General features: G+C 36.9%; 1 protein-coding gene across 1 annotated transcript; it reads right to left on the bottom strand.

Moving 5' to 3' along the window:
• Positions 1-2,054: 2,054 nt before the first annotated feature.
• On the bottom strand, positions 2,055-17,444 carry ppp1caa (protein phosphatase 1, catalytic subunit, alpha isozyme a). Its single transcript, XM_051098690.1, has 7 exons — positions 16,950-17,444; positions 10,819-10,950; positions 8,263-8,493; positions 8,055-8,159; positions 6,871-7,094; positions 6,665-6,799; positions 2,055-3,828 (listed from the first exon to the last, which is right to left on the bottom strand). Exons 1-7 carry the CDS (start codon positions 17,002-17,004, stop codon positions 3,715-3,717), a joined length of 996 nt encoding a protein of 331 aa, XP_050954647.1. The 5' UTR covers positions 17,005-17,444; the 3' UTR covers positions 2,055-3,714.
• Between the last annotated feature and the right edge of the window lie 1,503 nt (positions 17,445-18,947).

Below are 18,947 nucleotides of genomic sequence, written 5' to 3'. Positions count from 1 at the left end.
GTTATGCTCGGTAGATGTTTAAATATTCATCACCCTCACTGTGGTCTTTGTACTGTTTACATTTAATACTTAAATATCTTTGCGCTGTTTGTTACGTCGCATAAGGGGTTGTTTGAGAGCTTTTGTATGTTTTTTGAGTTCAAGATTGAAAATCTTAAATAGCGATAAGTAGGATTTTTAATCATTTGTGACCCTGAACCACAAAACCAGTCTTAAGTAGCATGGGTAGATTTGTACAATACATTGTATGGGTCAAAATGATTTTTCTTTTATGCCAAAAATCATTAGGATATTAACCATAGATCATGTTCCATTAAGATATTATGTACATTTCCTACCATGAATATATCAAAACTACTTGATTAGTAATATGCATTGCTAAGAACTTCATTTGGACAACTTTAAAGGTGGTTTTCTCAACATTTTGATTTTTTGGCATCCTCAGATTTAAGATTTTCAAATAGTTGTATCTTGGTGAAATATTGTCCTATCCTAACAAACCAGACATCAGTGGAAAGCTTATTTATTTAGATTTATGTATCTCAATTTCAAAAAATTGACCCGTATGACCCTTATATGTTTTGTGGTCCAGGGTCACATTTTAGTCAACGTTTGAATACATTGTAACAGCTTAATAGAAATACCAAACAAATTTCCCATGGGTAAAAAAAACATTCCCATGGGTTTTCCAGGCTTGGAAATTATGCTTCAAGGCTGTGTTATTTAAGCATTTTCAGCGTGATTCCAGAAATTCAGATTTGTATGATTTCAGTATTTATAATCGTTACACTATACCAGTTAAAAAAAAAAAAAGCAGTGTCATCTTTTAAATCAGTTTACTAAAAAAACACCTACTTAAAAGTGGAAAATCTTTTTCGAAATACACTAAGATGCTCAGTTATTAAAACATAGAATGAATATTGAAACAACCAGTACAAATACACTGTTTTATTTTTGTTTCCAGTAGCCGAGAAACAGGATTTACCGTTGGAAATCAAATTGCACTGAAAAATCTTAAAACCTCTAATTGGCTTATTTCTCATTATGATACAGTTGAAATAATGTACTACAGTGCATTAAGGAAAAACATCCCTGATTGCTTTATAAGAGAAAGCAGGAAGAAAATCACATCATCTAAATAGCCTGTTCTCTGTCAGTAAAACAAAAGTACAATTATATATTAACAAACAACAACAACTCTACTACTAATAAAAGTCTTAATCTCAGTGTTGCTGTAAAGCAAATATGATGTGCACAAATATAGCCTTGCTGAGGAGGAGATCAGAGATAAAAGAAAGGCCGTCAACCAAAGGAAAAACATCAACTTTTTGCCTTTTTTTTTTTTTTAATTGCACATGTACTCGATTTAAAATCCCCCCCAAAACATATACAAGATCAGAAAAGAGTGATATGATTATATTATGGCATTTATGATAGATTTGAGACTGACAATTAGATGCCAGATGAGCAATGGCATAGATTTTTCATGTTTTGTTGCCACTGTTATGTTCTGTATATGACAAATAGTTCTGTTATGCAAGAAAGCAATACGTGACCCTGGGCCACAAAACCAGTCATAAGGGTCAATTTATTGAAATTGAGATTTTTACATTATCTGAAAGCTGAATAAATAACCATTGATGTATGGTTTGTTGGGATAGGACAATATTTGGCCAAGATATTGAGAAAAATCACCTTTAAAGTTGTCCAAATGAAGTTCTTAGCAATGCATATTACTAACCAAAAATTAAGTTTTGATATATTTACAGTAGGAAACATACAAAACATCTTCATGGAACATGATTTTTACTTAATATCCTAATGATTTTTGTCATAAAAGAAAATTGATAATTTCAACCCATACAATGTATTGTTGGCTATTGCTACAAATATACACATGCTACTTATGACTGGTTTTGTGGTCCACAGTTAACATAAGTGTGTAGGAATACAATCACTACACTTATTACTTCAATGCTAGTCTCCTATAACGACCAGAAATGTTACATCGACAAAGAAAGACACACTTTGACCTGAAGACCTCAGTTGTGAGATCTCTTTCTGAGCATCTAAAGCATAACTTTTTTTTTTTTTTGAAGAAAAAAAGGTTGACCTGTTTGATGTCACCATTCTGCTTTAAATTACAAAACTATTCATCTCAGAACATACAAAGCAGGGCACTGCAGGAACTCAGTGTGTCTTTGAGCCAGCAGAGGACACTAGTGTATTGCTTTGCAGTATTCTCATCCCTCACAAACACATTAAGTACTAGTGAATAAGAGTTTTGCGCCATCTGCTGGAACCAGTGATTGGAGTTTGTGTAGCGAGCAGAAAAATTCCTAAATCCTAATTACAGTAGCAGCTCCTCTGAGATTTAAATGGATCAAACTTTAAATCCTGCCTGGCAACTCAAAACACACAGTTTGAAATGGAGGGAAGGGAATGGGAAGGACAACAGATCTCTAGAGGAAAGAGACAAGTCGAGCTGGCAAAGCAAGATCCGGGAGCTGGGTGCGACGCCCGGCGCTTCAAACCCAGATAATGCTAACTAGTTAAGAGTGAGAGGAGAAGACCAGACAGACCAGTAGGACAGATAAGAGTAATTATGTTGAAGTAATTAAAAAGGTTAATGAAGAAAAAAAAAGAAAAAAAAAAACAACTGGAAGGCAAAGGAGTTGAGAGGAAGCACACAGAGAGAAAGAGAGGCAGCAAGCAGGCTGGAGACGAACAGAAAATGATTAGGTGCACGCACAATCTCAGTCCTTCTCAGCAAATGTCAACTTTGGTCAACCCTGAAAGACTACATTCAGTCCTCTTCAGTCAAAATAGAGAACAAAAGCGAGAACAGGACAGTAAACACCTGAGGAAGAGAGTCGCAACTTGGGAGAACTGGACACAGTAAGATAGATAGTACAGGATGTTTAAATAAAGTTCTCTTTATTGATAATTGTCTTTCAAAAAAGACACTAAAAAAACACACATAGTAAGCAAAGAATTTCAAAGCTTTTGTTGTGATCCATCTACAAAAAAAGTAAAAAGTTCCAACATGATTGTTTGTTTTAAATCACTGGATCTCTAAATGGAAATTACGCACCTGTGACAGTCTCTCTCTACCTCACGCTTTCTCTGCACATCCATTCTCCCTGCGTGTGTGTGTGTTTGTGTGTGTGTGTATACACATGTATCACATTTCACTCAGACTGGCTCTCTAACTAATGAAGGATGTGCAAGTTCTGTGTTCAAAACAATGCAGGGACACAAACGGTGAGGGGGGCTTGACCCGCACCTCTCGACCCACCCCTTTTTGACCCCTCTGTCTGTCTCAATCTTCCCCAGAGCCTGGCTGGGCGTTTACGCGGAGGCTTCGTCAGACGCTCCCTGACAGAGAGACAGGTGGAGAGATGGGGGCAATGAGTGGTGGAGGGGGAGGGAAGGATGGGTGGAAAAACAAACACAAAGAGCGTAACAAACATAACCGACGCTCACACACGCAGTCTCATATATAAACACACATTTGTAAAGTTACATGAGGAAAAAATAAAAATAAAAAGAGAGAGAGAGAGAGAAAAGGACTTCAACCCTGGGTACTGTTTTGTTTTACAGCCGTTTGGAGACGGAAAGAAAGAAGGGAGGTAGAGAAAGAGTGGGGTCAGAACAGGGAATTTTCAGGAGAGAGGATGCCGGGTTGGGGGTGGAGGGGTCATCCAGCGGGTGTTATTTCTTGGCTTTTCCACCCTTGGCTGAATTTCGTGGTGGGGTGACTGGACGCCCCGAGCCCATTCCACCTCCTCCACCGTAGTACAGCTTCTTATCGGCTGGTTTAAGGATCTGAGAGAAAGACAGAGGACGAGAGTAAGCAACAGCGTGCAATGGCAAACAGAATTCCAAATATAGACATGTCCACCCACATAGAGAGCACTTCGATACATATAGTGAGCACTGCAGAAGCTCCGTTTCAAAACCTAGTGAGCTAAAACCTCACAACTGACCAATTTAAAAACACTCTACATAGACAACTTTGTGTGGGAGACTTGGCTAACAACTGATTTCGGTACAGTTTGACATTAGCAATGCTGAGCTGCCTACATAGGAAGCTGCCTTCTAAGGACACTCGGCATAAGGCACTTGACACACAACTGACAGCAACATATGCTAATGTGAAACGGTTGAAAATTTTAAACTCAGCACATTTAAGCAAAAATAATGGGAATTTTTGGAACTCTACATAAACACTCCTCAGAATTTGAGAATTTAAAATCAACTGATTTAAATATTAATACATTTATTTTTCACGAAACTTCATTTCCCTGCCTCATTCACCATCTTGGGCTTTTTTTCCCCCCACTGAGCTTATTGAAATATATTATATTACCATTGTTTGGCAAATTGTATTTTGCCTGTGAAAATTATTTAGAAATTAATTCAAAGGAAACACCCAAATTATTTTCCCCACACAGATTTCTCAACAGGTCCAAAATAACTTATAATTAAAAACAGAAACTAAAGATTTACTCAAGGTTTTTAAATCAATTACATTTTGTATTTTGTTACAATATTGACAATAGGCAGAGATTTTTGCTTGTGAAATATTACGGCACATTTAGAATGAGGTATCTTACATGACAGCATGATTAAACATAGTTCAACCAAAAATTAAAATTACCCCATTATTTACTCACCCTCAAGCCACCCTAGGTAACATCACAATAAGATGTTTTTTTTTTTTGTTTTTTTTTAAAGAATTCTCTCCTGCTCACCAAGCCTTTATGCCATTTATTTGATCCAAAATACTGCAAAAGCAGTAATATTGTAAAATATTTTAATAACTTTTCTATTTGAATATATATAAAACGCAATTTATTCTTGTGATCAAAGCTAAATTTTCAGCATTATTCCTGCAGCCTTCGGTGTCACAATCCTTCAGAAATCAATCTAATATGCTGTTTTGTTGTTAAAGATACATTATTTTTTAGTACTAGTATTTTTATTTTATTTATTTTATTTTTTATTTTTTTCAGGATTCTTTGATGAATAGAAAGATACAAAGCTTTTGTAACATTATGCTCTACACCATTCAAAAGCTTGGAGTCAGTATAATTTTTTTTTTTTGGTAAAGAAATTATAAATACTTTTATTTAGCAAGGACGCTTTAAATTTATCAAAAGTGATAATAAAGAATAATAATGTTACAACAGATTTCTATTTCAGATAAATGCTGTTCTTCTAAACTTTCTATTCGTTAGAGAAACCTGAGAAAAAAAAAAAAAAAAAATCTACTTGGCCGTTTTCAACGATTTTCTTTTTTTGAGCAGCAAATCAGCATATTAGAATGATTTCTGAAGGATCATGTGACTGGAGTAAAGATGCTAAAAATTCAGCTTTGAAATCATAGGAATAAATTGTATTTTAAAATATATTCAAATCGAAAACTTATTTTAGATAGTAAATTTCTCTCACATTTTTACTGTTTTTGCTGCAATTTGGATCAAATAAATGCATGCTTGGTGAGCAGTCAAAAACTTTTGACTGGTAGTGTATGACTTTCTTCTTTCAGACAAATATGATTAGAGTTACATTATAAAATGTTCTGGCTCTTCCAAGATTTATAATGGCAGTGAATGGCTGTTGAGATTCAATAGTCCAATAGAAATCCAAGAAAGTGCTCCACATGGCTGTAGGGGGTTAATAAAGACCTCCTGAAGTGTATCGATGCGTTTTTGTAAGAAAATATTCATATTCAGAACTTTATAAAATCGCAGTCTCCAGCTTCCACTAACTGTTGTACGCTCAATCACAAGCAAGTGCCGTTTCCAGCGGACGACATACAGTAGGGCGTAGCATAAGCTCTGGTCAGAGGTGACAAAGGAGAAAGCAAAATAAAACACTGATCATGAAGTACAAAATGAGGATTTCTGAAGAAAAAGGTCAAAGAATTTTGAATATTAACCAAGTGGAGTCTGGGTTTTTTTGTTTTTTTTTTAAATTGTGAAACAAAGGAAACTTTGCTCCTGAAAACTTGGTTCTCACAAGACTAGCACACTCTTACCAGAGCTTACGTTACGCCTACTTCCCACGTCATCTGCCGGAACACCACTCTCTTATTAATGTGCGTACAACAGAAAGGTTCATAAAATTTTAAATATGGATATTTTTCTTACACAAATGCATTGATTCACCTCAGAGGCCTTTTTTACTACCCCGGAGCCATGTGGAGTACTTATGATGAATGGATGCACTTTGACTTCAAAAATCTCAACACCCATTCAATGCCATTATGAAGCTTGGAAGAGCCAGGACATTTTAAATATAACTCTGATTGTATTCGTCACAAAGAAGAAAGTCATATACATCTAGAATGGTGTGAGACTGAGTAAATCAAGGGGTAATTTTCATTTTTAAGTCAACTATCTCTTTAAAGAGTCTAGCTTTTTTGGCTTTGTACTGAGAGCAAGCCTATGATGACAAACAGCATCTGTAGGCAGCGCATTAGCTTTTTGGAACAATAGTCACTATAGAGAACAAACCTTCAGAAGAAGATCTAATGCAAATCTATAGAGGAAGTTGGCCTGTCCTATTACATCTAAGCATACTTTATGCATTTGCAGAGGAACTGGAAAGCCAGGTGAAAACAAAAGAGGGAGGAAAATGACAGCTCTTCTCCTACCTGGAAGGAACACATGAGTGTCTCATCCACACTCATCATGGCCCCAGCGTTATCAAACTCGCCACAGTAGTTGGGAGCGGAGAACAGGGTGACTAACTGTCTCTTTGCGAAAAACTCATAACCGTCCTCCACCACCTGCACAAGAAGATAACGTCACATTCTGTAGAGTCTTTTAACGCTGCAATGCTTTGTGGGGATAAACTGACCTGATGTGCCCTGCATATTAGGTCCATGTCATGTTTGTGAAGGAATTTGGCCACCACGTCTGCACCAAAGGTGAAGGACACGCCACGGTCGTTTTCTCCCCAACCCAGCACGTCTTTGTCTGGGTCGGCCCAAAGCAGGTCACACAGCAGCCCCTGGTCAGGTACGTCCGTGGGCCGCATGACGCGCCGCACCTGCTCCATTGACTGCAGGTCTGGAGAGAGGCCTGGGGCAGGAAAACAATTCATTATGTTTCACAGTGGACTTCTATGGAGCAACTTGTTATTTAAAAAAAAAAAAAAAAAAAAAAAAAAAAAAAAAAAAAAAAAAACCACTACACAAAGATGCTGTGGGCTGTAAAAAGAATAAAATAAATGGCCCCACATTTGTAAACAGAACATCATTACCAACAAAATGAAAATAAATTATGTAATGTAATAATGACTTAATGTTGTTGACAGAGTTCCTTTTAACTAAAAAATATATATACACAAAATTAAAAAAAAAAAAAATTCCCCCCAATAAATAAGTCAAATCTTAATTTATGAACAACCTTGTTGTTTCTTTTATGAATCAGATGACACTAATCACACTGCATTTCCTGCATTGTTTTTGAGTGCAGACAGTAAAAGCAATTCAATTCCAACCGCACATTCAAAGCTAAAATATGCTTTCTTGTGCTGCTGCGGTAGATAAGCGCTGCAGGAAATGCTGGTTGTCTGTGTCGTTTCCCCCACATATGCATTCACGACATCAGTTTTAGTGAACACATCATTTTAAGCTGCTCAAAGTAATAAAAATAACCTCAGCATCTTTATATGAGCACTCCATCTGGGTCTTTATGTTTACAGCGGTCCATATTTACTGCATTTTATTCGCCAAGCAGAGCAATTATTTTAAGGATATGATGATTGCCATCAAAAAAAAAAAAAAAAAAATCAATTACAGTTCATTTCCAGAGTAGATTACTCCCACGGCTTCTGCAAACCACACTGCAGTTCAACTGAAGTGTACGCTAAACCTTGTTTAGTAAGTCCCTGAGTTTGTGCAAATGAACCAAATTTTATGGTCTCCCAGTGATACGGCTATATTTTTACTTCTCCTGGGAAATTGCAAAGTCAATAGAGGAGTTATGACAGTAGATTAAAAAATGCCAAGGGGACGGAAGACCTCCGCATGCACTTACCTCCATGGCAACAGAAGATCTTCTCGTCTACAATGGCAGCCACAGGTAAACAGTTGAAACAGTCTGTGAAAGTCTTCCACAGCTTAATGTTATACCGTCGCTTACCTGAAGAGATTGGGGAAAAAAAGCTTATTAGCATTCAAAATGCAATATGGAAAGGTGCCGTAAGTGGTAATGTAGCTGTAAGAGAGAATATTCAGTTACTCACACTCATCATAGAAGCCATATATACGGTTGATAGAGGCGCACTCATGGTTGCCACGCAGCAGGAAGAAGTTTTCAGGATATTTGACTTTGTAGGCCAACAGGAGGCAGATGGTCTCTAGAGACTGCTTCCCTCTGTCCACATAGTCCCCCAGGAACAAGTAGTTGCTCTCAGGAGGAAAGCCGCCATACTCAAAGAGACGAAGGAGGTCATAGTACTGACCATGAACATCACCTGCACACACAAAGGAAAAATTGTGTTTAAAGGTAACATCATACAAATCAGACTATTTCCCGTGTTTAAGTGCTATAATCGGGTCCCCGGTGCATCTACCAACTCAGAAAACGTGAAAAAGAATAATCCATTATTATTATTTTTTTTTTTTTTAAGCCTTTTTCTGCAAGCCATGACTTAAGGGATCTTATAATATAAGCGCCCCTTAATCTGCACGTTCCACCCACGACGCCACTATTGTGTTTAGTAACGGTTTAGCTCTAACGGCATGGCAAAAGTTTGAGCAAAGCATGCTAATTGTTCTGTCGTTGCCTGCACAGATCAGCACAGAACACTCCAGGACACCAGATCAGTGGATTTATTGTTTTATTTACTGTATATTATGCTGCTGCCACACACATCTAATATAAACATGCAATTTCTTTCCCAGCTGTTTACCTTCACAGGCATAACTGTTTTTGTGTTTTCAACATAAACTTATCGTGTATTTGACAGGTTAAGCGCAATAAGACATGAAAGAGAACTTAGTTTAGTACTCACATGCCGTGTGACAGCCGCTTTCTGTGCGCTTGCTTCGGATGTGTGCGCTCAGAAAACTGTATATCAGAAGTTTACACTAATATGGTTTAAAACGCATGATTTCAGCGTGATAGACACAATAATCAAACCCAAACAGATGTTTTTTTTTAGCAGAATATCTGAGCAACGAGCTGTAGAGAGACAGCCCTATTCCAGAAAAGGGGGCAGGGACCATGCATGAAAACAGAGCGTCTCTGCTTCCACTCAAAATAGACATTTTCAAAATTATGTAATAAATGATCTGTGGGGTATTTTGAGTTAAAACTTCAGACAATTTCTGGGGACAGCTGAGATTTATAATACATCTTGTAAAAGGGTTATGTACAAATTAAGGCCCGTTCACACCAAAAGCGATAACAATAACTATAAAATACAACAATAACTATACTGCAGAATCACAGAATCCTGTCATAAAAACGGAACTTGTCAACATTTTAATAAATTAAAAGTAGGTCATTATATTTAAATCAAACCGCAATATGGACTAGTATCTGTAAATATTATGCCGCAAAAATACCATTTAAATGTGAACCCTGCATGTTCTGCGTGTCTCTGTTTTAATGAATGGAGCAGACGAGCGGTTTTGTTTACTACACACACTGAAGCACGCGTGACGCTCGCGGCGATTTCGGCGTTTGTCGTCTCACTAAATGAAAAACTAGCGTTATATCATATACACAGAAATGTAAAGGCAGACATGGCAACCCGTCAAAATAAAAGTCTGGTTTAACATTAAGACATTGTGCCAGATATATATTAGTACTATTACTACTACTAAAACGAAACAAACATTATTTTTTAGGGGATAATCACACAACATTTCTTTGTTTTAATTTTAATAGTAATTTCCTTCCTTTGTTTTCCCAAAAAAAGAAAAAGTTTGCTTAATTTTCAATAATTAAAAGATAAATAAAGTTAATGTTTTATGCCTTCATTTGATAACCAGAACATTTTAAATACACACAGAATTTCATAAGGCTATTTTAAGAATAAATCTAAATAAACTACGTATGCATTCAAATAATTAGACATGCTCAAACTCACAATTTGAGAACAATAAAACACATGGTGAAAAAAACAAAACAAAAAACAGGGCCCTAAACATGTCATTTTTGTTAAACCTTTATTAAACTGATGTGTAATTGCATAAGTTTCATGATTTTAATTAATTAGACATGCTCTTTGATTAATAAAATTTAATTTAACCATTAAAAAGGAGTTGAGAAATTAAAAATTAAAACGCCCTGATGTCCAGTAAACAGTGAATCTAGCGTAAACTATCTGATATCTAACATAGTCGCGTAGTGGAATAAAAACAATACGCAACTGTTAGCCTACTAACAAAGACAAGACAATGTTGTTCAAACTAGCCCTGAATTCCTGAGGTAATTTTTATGTTTCATGTTACTCTGTTTGCTGTGCAATGTCTATTTGCTTCTCTACAACACCGCCTGCTATTTCAAATGCACAAGCCCTTTAACATTTGAATAAAGTGTAATTAGCTGTCAGTGTTTTATCATATATCATAAAAAAAAGTGATCCCAACGATATTGTTCTCCTGTATCTTTATTGTTATAGTCATGGTGTGAACTCTACTATTCTCCTAAATATTAAACGATTTTTAGAACATTTTCTATATAGTTATAGTTATCATTCTTGTGTGAACGGGCCTTTAGGATAATATCAATTCTTTTTATCTTCCAGGTTTCTATGAAGGTGGGAACCCTGTAGGACAAACATACTCACCGCAGATCTTGAGTGGTGCTTCCAGCTCCAGCAGAATTGGCTGGCTGAGGAAAATTTCTCGAGATTTGAGACAGAGGCCACGGATTTCGCTCTCTGTCAGCTGTACGTTCTTGCCTGGCCTGGAGCCTTTAACTGAAAACACACAAACAAACAGAAGGGGCAAAATGAGAAAAGCAGGAAATAAGCCAAAAAAAGCAAAATGTGCCAGATTAGACTTGGTTCTCAGAAGATAAATGGTTCAAAAAATAGAAGGAAGATCTAGAGGATGATAAACTCGACTCAAGAGGCTCTCTGAAATGATGGGATGTGCAGACTAGTGACGCACAGACGTCAATGCACTTAAACACCATATCATGTGTCTCTGCTCAAGCATGCACGTCTACTGCTTTTCAATCTGCAAAGGCATTTACAGAATTTAGCAGGTTTGCTTGAGCGCTCTTTAGCGTTTGTCAACTGCACACAACCGCACACACGGCTTTTAACAACCACAATACTGTGCAAAGAGCTTTCTTGTGAGCGATTTCTGGCCTGTTTTGAAGATCATGTGCAAGTGAACTTCAGACAGAATCAAATATTCATGACAAACAACCAAACATGGGTCAACAGATTCTGTACTCATCCTTGCAGTCTCTTAAAAAAAAATAAATAAAAAATAAAACACAAGTTGAGCTCCAAAGAGATTTGCTGCAGCGCTGTGACAGAGAAGGCTTGCAGGGTCTAAACAGACTGTCATCTCACACAACGCAGACCTGCGGTATTATTCAAACATGCCCTTTTCGACTGGCTGCATGACACGCTGTTCAGGGGGTTTAGCTGGCAGCAGCGGATGAAAGAAAGAGCATAGGATGTATCTGGAGAGGAGACATATTGCAGTCTCTTTGGACAGGGCTGAAAATGACATCTACGAGGTTGCACCGGCCATACATCAGAAGCGATAGGATGTTCGGAAAAGAAAGATAAAAGACCTAGAGGCAGCCCCGCAGTTGTGTTCAAGCAGTTGCTGGGTTTTAAATATACATTTCACATAGCTGGCTTTAGGCAAGAATTATAGTACCGAGCGTATCCTGGTGACTCACATAATCGGGCAGTTATGCAAGGATTTGAGAAATGGCTTATTTGTGCACATTCACAAAATCGATCCAACCAGCCTACACCTCTAAATAAACGTTTAAAGCATGAGGTTTCACACGGATTAACCAAGGACACAAATAGTCGGCACTGGGAAAAAGAGAAGAAAAAAAAAAAAAAAAAAAAAAAATGTTATGACATCACAATCACCACTTCAAACGAACTGAACAATGTTACTGCCAAAACAGTTTCATGGTGCAGGACAAAAGGCTGAAAGAGAGAGCGCGCTTCTTAGCATCCAGCCATCTCTACCCATTTAAATCTGCAGTACAGAAGATGTCTCATTTAACATGAAGGTCCACAGAGAGAAACAGCTGGCTGACTGAACGCTCAACCTGAATACACATCTGTGCAGCTGTTTAAATATAAACTTTATGTATTCAGTTTGTCATAATGACAAAATTTCAGAATCTGATACCACTTTATTAAACTTAATTCTTAATAGTAATTTTCAATACCAAAGTAACAACTAGTAAACATTTACGCTGCCCGTTAAAAAGTTTGGGGTCAGCTAGAATTTAAGAAATTCACGCTTTTATTCAGCAAGGATGCACTAAATTGGCTGACAGCAATAGTAAAGACATTATATAATGGTACAAAAGATCTCGATTTCGAATAAACGCTGTTCTTTTGAACTTTCTATTCAAAGAATTCTGAAACATGCATTATGGTTTCCAACAGTTTTCAACATTAACAGTAAGAAATGTTTCTTGAGCAACAGAGCTGGGTAGTAACAGATTACATGTAATCTGGATTACTTAATCAGATTCCAAATATTAAGTACTTGTAGATTAAATTACATTTTAAAATACTCATAATCAGACTACATTTACTTTATGGGTTACATGATTGCATATTAGTTACACAACAGCAATAAATTGATTCTTCCCAATTCCCCTTCTTCATTTTTTAAATATTCTTGGCAAAAATAACCTATCATTTATATACATTCAGAATGGTTAAAAGTTAAATGGACATTCACAGAAAGAATAGTCATTAGTTAGGTGACAACAGCATTTGACCACTGCATCAACATTGACCACATTTTCAACATTGCATCAACTACTGATGAACACATTAATGTTAACTTAAATGATCACTCTATGGGTTATTTAACTATGCGTTTCTAGGTCTTTGGAAGGCTTTTGTTTTTCAAACACATTAAAAAGCACAAATTCATAAACAGTCATATGATCCTTTCTCTGAGATCTTCCAATAAATATCACATCTGCATGTTAATTTGTTCTTTGACGTTGGTTACGGTCACAAGACATACAGGTAAACAAATAAAATTTATTTTTTTACCACTTTTTTTTTTTTTTTTTTTTTTTTTTTTTTTAAGTATTACTTTGTGATTTCATTATTAGCCTTTCTTTAAACTCATAAATCACCTGCAGTTCCTTCACAAACACTAGTTTGGGAAACCTTTACATACTGTAATGTTTAATGCACTTCAAGTTTCCAACTTTAAACTTTTCAACAGTAGTGTAACTATTACATAAGCATGCAAACAAACATGCATGTGACTGCCCTCATGCACTAAATCTATATATACATGATACTTATAATCCCGCAGAAAGACTAGTACTCTGTATTGTAGATGTTGATGGAAAGTATTATTACTTTTCCTTGATTTTAAATGTAGGCTTAGTGCTTGATTAACTGGTGCGTTTGACATCCATACTGTGCTGCTCATTTCTAGATAAGCTCTATATTTATCTTGCCTCAGGTTTATTGTTTGTGCACACTGACGATAATGGATAATTGTTTGGTTGCTACAGCGCTCTCACGAACAGTCTATGTTTGCGCTCAAGTCACCTGGGAAGCTGTATTTCACTTTCTGCCTTGCCTATAAAGGCAAGACAATAAGCTGAATCTGACTTCCATATTATGGAACAACCACTTCGCATTTTTGATAACTGACATTAATACACAGCTGCAGTATTTAACAGAGGACTTTTTAAACAAACAAATCAGATGACGCAAACCAAACGCTAGTCTAACAGCTAGGTGGGGTCACCTAAAAGAAGGTCTTTAAGGCCTGGATGGTGACCGGAAGCCCTTTGGCTCAGCCAGCGAAAAGTGGGTATAAATAGGATCCTGCCGCTCGTCACTTTAAACCCAGATTAAGGCTGGCTAATGCCCTAACAGCACTTGCTCTAAAGTTAGTCACGGGGCCAATAAGCATCACAGAGCTTAGACCCAACACAAGGGAGGGGTGGACCTATAACAAACAAGAAAATAAAACACTCAAACGATAACCAGTAGGTGTGCGAAGTTAGGTGTGCCAAATTCCATAGATACGTATAAATAAAAGGTAGTGCAAAGAACAGTTCAACCGCCCACAAAAACGGGGGTGTACTTAGTTGATAAACAACTAAATAAACCACTCAAACTGTAGCTGGAGAATAAGAGAACCAGTCCAGAGAACAACAAAAGCAAAGCAATCAATCAAATTTAACTACAAGTGTGCGTATAGCAGTGTCATGCTATGGGGAAATACATTGTCATGCCAACAGTCCAGCGCTTAATCGGTTTGGCACGCACACGCTCATCACACGGACATCCATGTGTTTTCCCCTCAAAAGGTTCTCAGAGGTGACAGCCTACACACTTAAATCCAATGAAGGCAATGAGATAAAGCGACAATCTGAGAAGAAAACATCTTATTTATGTCACACCTCAACAGGAACGACAAACGTTAGCAGATGCAGGGCAAAAACAGCAACCAGCAAAAAAAAAAAAAAAAAAAAAAAAAAAAAAAATTTCCTTCGTGTCACCTGTAATCAGTACAATTGATTTTCCGTTGGTTGGCCATGAGGCTTCAGGCAGAACAGTGCTGCAGTACAGAACAGCACAGCATGAACCAAAAGGATCTAGACTTAAAAGCTGGAATCTCTAAACATACTGCAGAACAAGTGTTGGGTCCGGATGATTAAAAAAAAAAAAAAAAAAAAAAAAAAAAAAAAAAAAAACGGTACCTCCTGTCAAAAGACTCACCACTGTGTTCATTAAAAGAGAGGATTTAGTTATGTAACTTTTAGTAATTATTTCCAACCTACAGGCACAGTAACCACGTACACAAGAAAATTTTGGTAAATGGGACATTTAGATTTTGATACGTTCACTGTGCTACATTCGTGTCTTGAGTGCAACTACAGAGCAAAGCACTTTTTTCCACAAATAAGTAAAATACATCTACACAATATGCGCATAATTTGCATAATGTGCACTCAATAATGAGCAGCTGTCAAAAAAAAAAAAAAAAAAAAAAAAAACATCCTCAGGAGAATCAGGACTTTGGATGGAGGCATCAAGCTCTAAGGGGAAAAAAGGACAGCAGGATTACATAAGGCGATATAAATACAAGCCTGAAAATAGTTGTTTACTTTTTAAACTGCAATTTGCAGAAAGGAAAAAAAAAAAAAAAAAAAAAAAAAAAAAAAAAAAAAAGTTTACACAGCCAGCAACAGGACCCGAAGCCAAAAGGTAAAAGGTCCAGCGTATGTGGAAATCTGTTTCCTTTGTAGGTCCTTGTGTGACTATATTTAAATTGTGTACGTTTCCCTTTTCTTACATACTGGGAAAAAGACGTTTCATTTTCTTGCCAAGTAAATAAACTCATTTCTGTTCACCAGCATCAGCCCACATGGAATTTATAAATACTTGTAATTTAATGAAATAGCTTAAAGTATGATAAAACGTGTTAAACTATGCGATCAAAAAGCCAAAAACATTTATTAAACTAATACACAAGAGTTTGTATAAATTTTATGAATGATAAATTCTGCATTAGCTACAAGGGCTTTTGTGGGCCTGCTTATGACCTCACGCGCAACTTCCTTTGCTACGAAAATGACTGGAAAGATGGTAGATAGTTCAGAAGCCTAAAGCATTCTTGTTATGCAACACATGCTTGATGTGATTCAGATATTTGATAAACTGCTTGCATTAGGTTTATTAAGACCATCTGTGCTATGCTTCGCAAAGTTTACCCTCAGCAGGCATCAAGTACAAAAGACACTTCCCGTGGAACTAAAAGAGACTATACATGCAAAAACCTGTTCAAACTATAATTCATATTACAGAAAACTGACTGTTCCTGAAGAACATTAAAGTGATGTAAGGGCTTTCAAAAGGATGAAATTCTGTGGCACCATCTAATATGATATTACTTTGTAAATTAGCCTGCGTCTATCCTGTCTAAAAGACTACGCAATTAAATCTTTGTAATTAAATCCTTAAACAGGCAATAAAACCAAAGCCAGTAATCATCATCTACTATACAGCAAGCAGCACTCTGAGGAAATCCTATCTGAGGGATGAAGCATTCACAATCAGTGTAGTCGCAAATCACTAATCGTTTGTTTTAAGTACAGAAATGTTCTTTTCATATAGTAAAACTGTTCAAATCCAGACTCTCATCAGTAACATTGAAAATAATCACGTCTCCCACGGTTCATAGCATGTTGTGAGAGCCTCTATTGTGAAGATCACTTGGTGCTGCACTTCCACTAACTACATCCTCATTAGTTAGAGTAATCCTATTGCAGCCGGTTTTAATTAGACACAGGACTTCCCCTGCTAAAATGGAAGGTAACCAAACAGCAAATGTGAACTGGACTCGGATACAAATGAAAATCACTTAAAGCACAGCAGTAGTCACTGAATGAAATACTGGACGATTTCCGCTCACATCAGCTTAAAATAATGAAAAAGTGAAAAAAGAACATGCAGTTGTGAGGTATATGGGTTTTTGTTATGTGACTCTTGCTATTAAACTCGCGTGCAGAGTTTTAGTAAATTAGTGTAGACTGGTTGGCTAGCAACTGCTAATTCGCTCCACTTCCCCCGGCATTTTTCAGGGCACAAAATATGCTCACAATTATTCTATAACGCGACACATATGCAATACAAACACACACATATAAGTATTTGCTGGTTTTACATATTTCGTTTCAGAACAACAATTAATAATTGAAAATGTGCCAAGAAATGCTCACCTTCCAGGAGACGCTGTATTATGGAGTCAATGTTTAATTTGTCCGGCTCCGCCATTTTAGTGGATTTTGGTCGGGTTTATTCAAACAGGTCGAGTCTGCCGTTTTCTGTTATCTTGGAGATTGGTCAAAAAATAAGGCCCCGATCCGAACAAGCAAAGCGTATAAAAGATATCGTTATGGAAATGTGGATTTACTGGCTATATTTCCTTTGTCGTTTGGTTGATCGCTAGCTGCTAACACCGTTAGCCTGATGGCGCTAGCTATTGCCTACCCGTATTTAAACACCAGGAAACGGTTAATATGATACAAAAGCTCCCAGATATGCCCCTTCGTTTCTTCTTTTGATTCTCTTTGTGTCCCACGAGCATCTACAATATTCAAACCGTCCCTATTTTTCCGTATCCTCACAACCCCTTTCTCTCATCGTCTACGGAACTTTAAAAAAGACCGTGTTGTTGAAGAGCGAAATCAACGGAGGTTGATAGGACCCGCCTCCGTTTGTGAACCCAGGGAGATGATTGGCTTACATCTCACATTTGAACTGAGGGTGTGGTCATTCATTGGCTGGCGTTCACACACATCTCATTTCCAGAGCTCCGCCCCGAGTTGTAAAGTAATGACGTCAATGAGGTGAAAAAAGGAGAGAGCGGGTGAGGGGATGTTCACGCACTATGAAATTGCGGGCGCTTTTAAAGTACTTTAGGTTTAGGGACTATAGCATTATGATAAATAATGGCTCAATGCCACATTATTATATCGAGGCGATCACGTTGTCATAACATTAACTGTTTGATGGCACGTTTGTTCATATTTTCCTTACAGGATACTTTTCTAACACACCGGCGCCCTCTGTAGACTTTACGGAACACAGCAAGTAACACTGCCTTTACTAACACACGCGCGAGATTACTGTAAAGTACAACACATTTCGGCTGGAAAGGTCCAGTTTAGTTTTCATTTGAGTGCTAAAGTTTTGAAGTTAAACTAGGCGAATGTTAGGTGCTTGGTCCCCACTACTCCCGAGATTCTGCTCCATAATCAGGCAAAATATTTTTCTGATCATTTCACAACCTGTTTTGCAGATCCTTGATGACGACATAAGCTTTAACCTGTATAAGTTGGTTTATTGCCCAGATTGCAAGAACTTTTATGCCAAATGTGTCTGATAGCTGTTGGGTAATTTCGTGTCAACTAAACCAGAGGTCCTCGGCTCAAATTCTTGATTTTGCTCATATTTTTTTCTGAAGAAAGATAGATGGATGTATAGTGATGGAAGGCAAAATATTAAATGGCATGGATGAATATTTAATGAATAATCCACTATTTTGTAGAGGGGGGTCAAAATGGCAATTTTCACCTGAGAATGACTTCAAAAAGGTGGCAGCATCATCATTTTATTTTTACACAGAGATTGGTACACTGTAAAACACCTGGCTGCCTTAAAATTTTAAGTTCAGTCAACTCAGAAAAAGTTTATTCAGCTTGAAATGTTAAATTATACTAAGTGACAACTTAGATATTTGAGTTGAATCAACTTTTAAGGCAGATGGGTTACTTACCCATCTGTTAAGTTTAGCAGACACAAATATCTAAGTTGTTACTTAGTACAACTTAACATTTCAAGTTGACTAACCTTCAAATTTTAAGGCAGCAGGGTAACAAATTATTTTAAGCTGACTCAACAAATTGTTTTTTTTATTTTTTACAGTGTAGTTCTCTTAGTAAAATCTGTTAGCAACTTTAGCAATCTTTGTTGCATTGTGTGCCAATGGTGACCATTCTAAAATGGGTTTTTAGTTGCAAAATTTGCATGTCTGTAACTCAAGATAACTTTAACTTTTAGATATTGGGTCTTAACATCTGTTCCTTATGGTATCTTTATTTTTAATGCCCTATATGGTTTGGTTCCAGAGATATTGGAACTTGAATATGGCTCCAGGGGTAAATCGTTAAATTGTACACATTTTCAGTGGTCAAAAACCAAATGTGGGTCAATTT

Source organism: Labeo rohita, chromosome 3 (assembly GCF_022985175.1).
Source record: "Labeo rohita strain BAU-BD-2019 chromosome 3, IGBB_LRoh.1.0, whole genome shotgun sequence".
Taxonomy (NCBI): Eukaryota; Metazoa; Chordata; class Actinopteri; order Cypriniformes; family Cyprinidae; genus Labeo; species Labeo rohita.
Note: the sequence above shows the minus strand (reverse complement) of the source record. Positions and strands in the feature narration are given on the sequence as shown.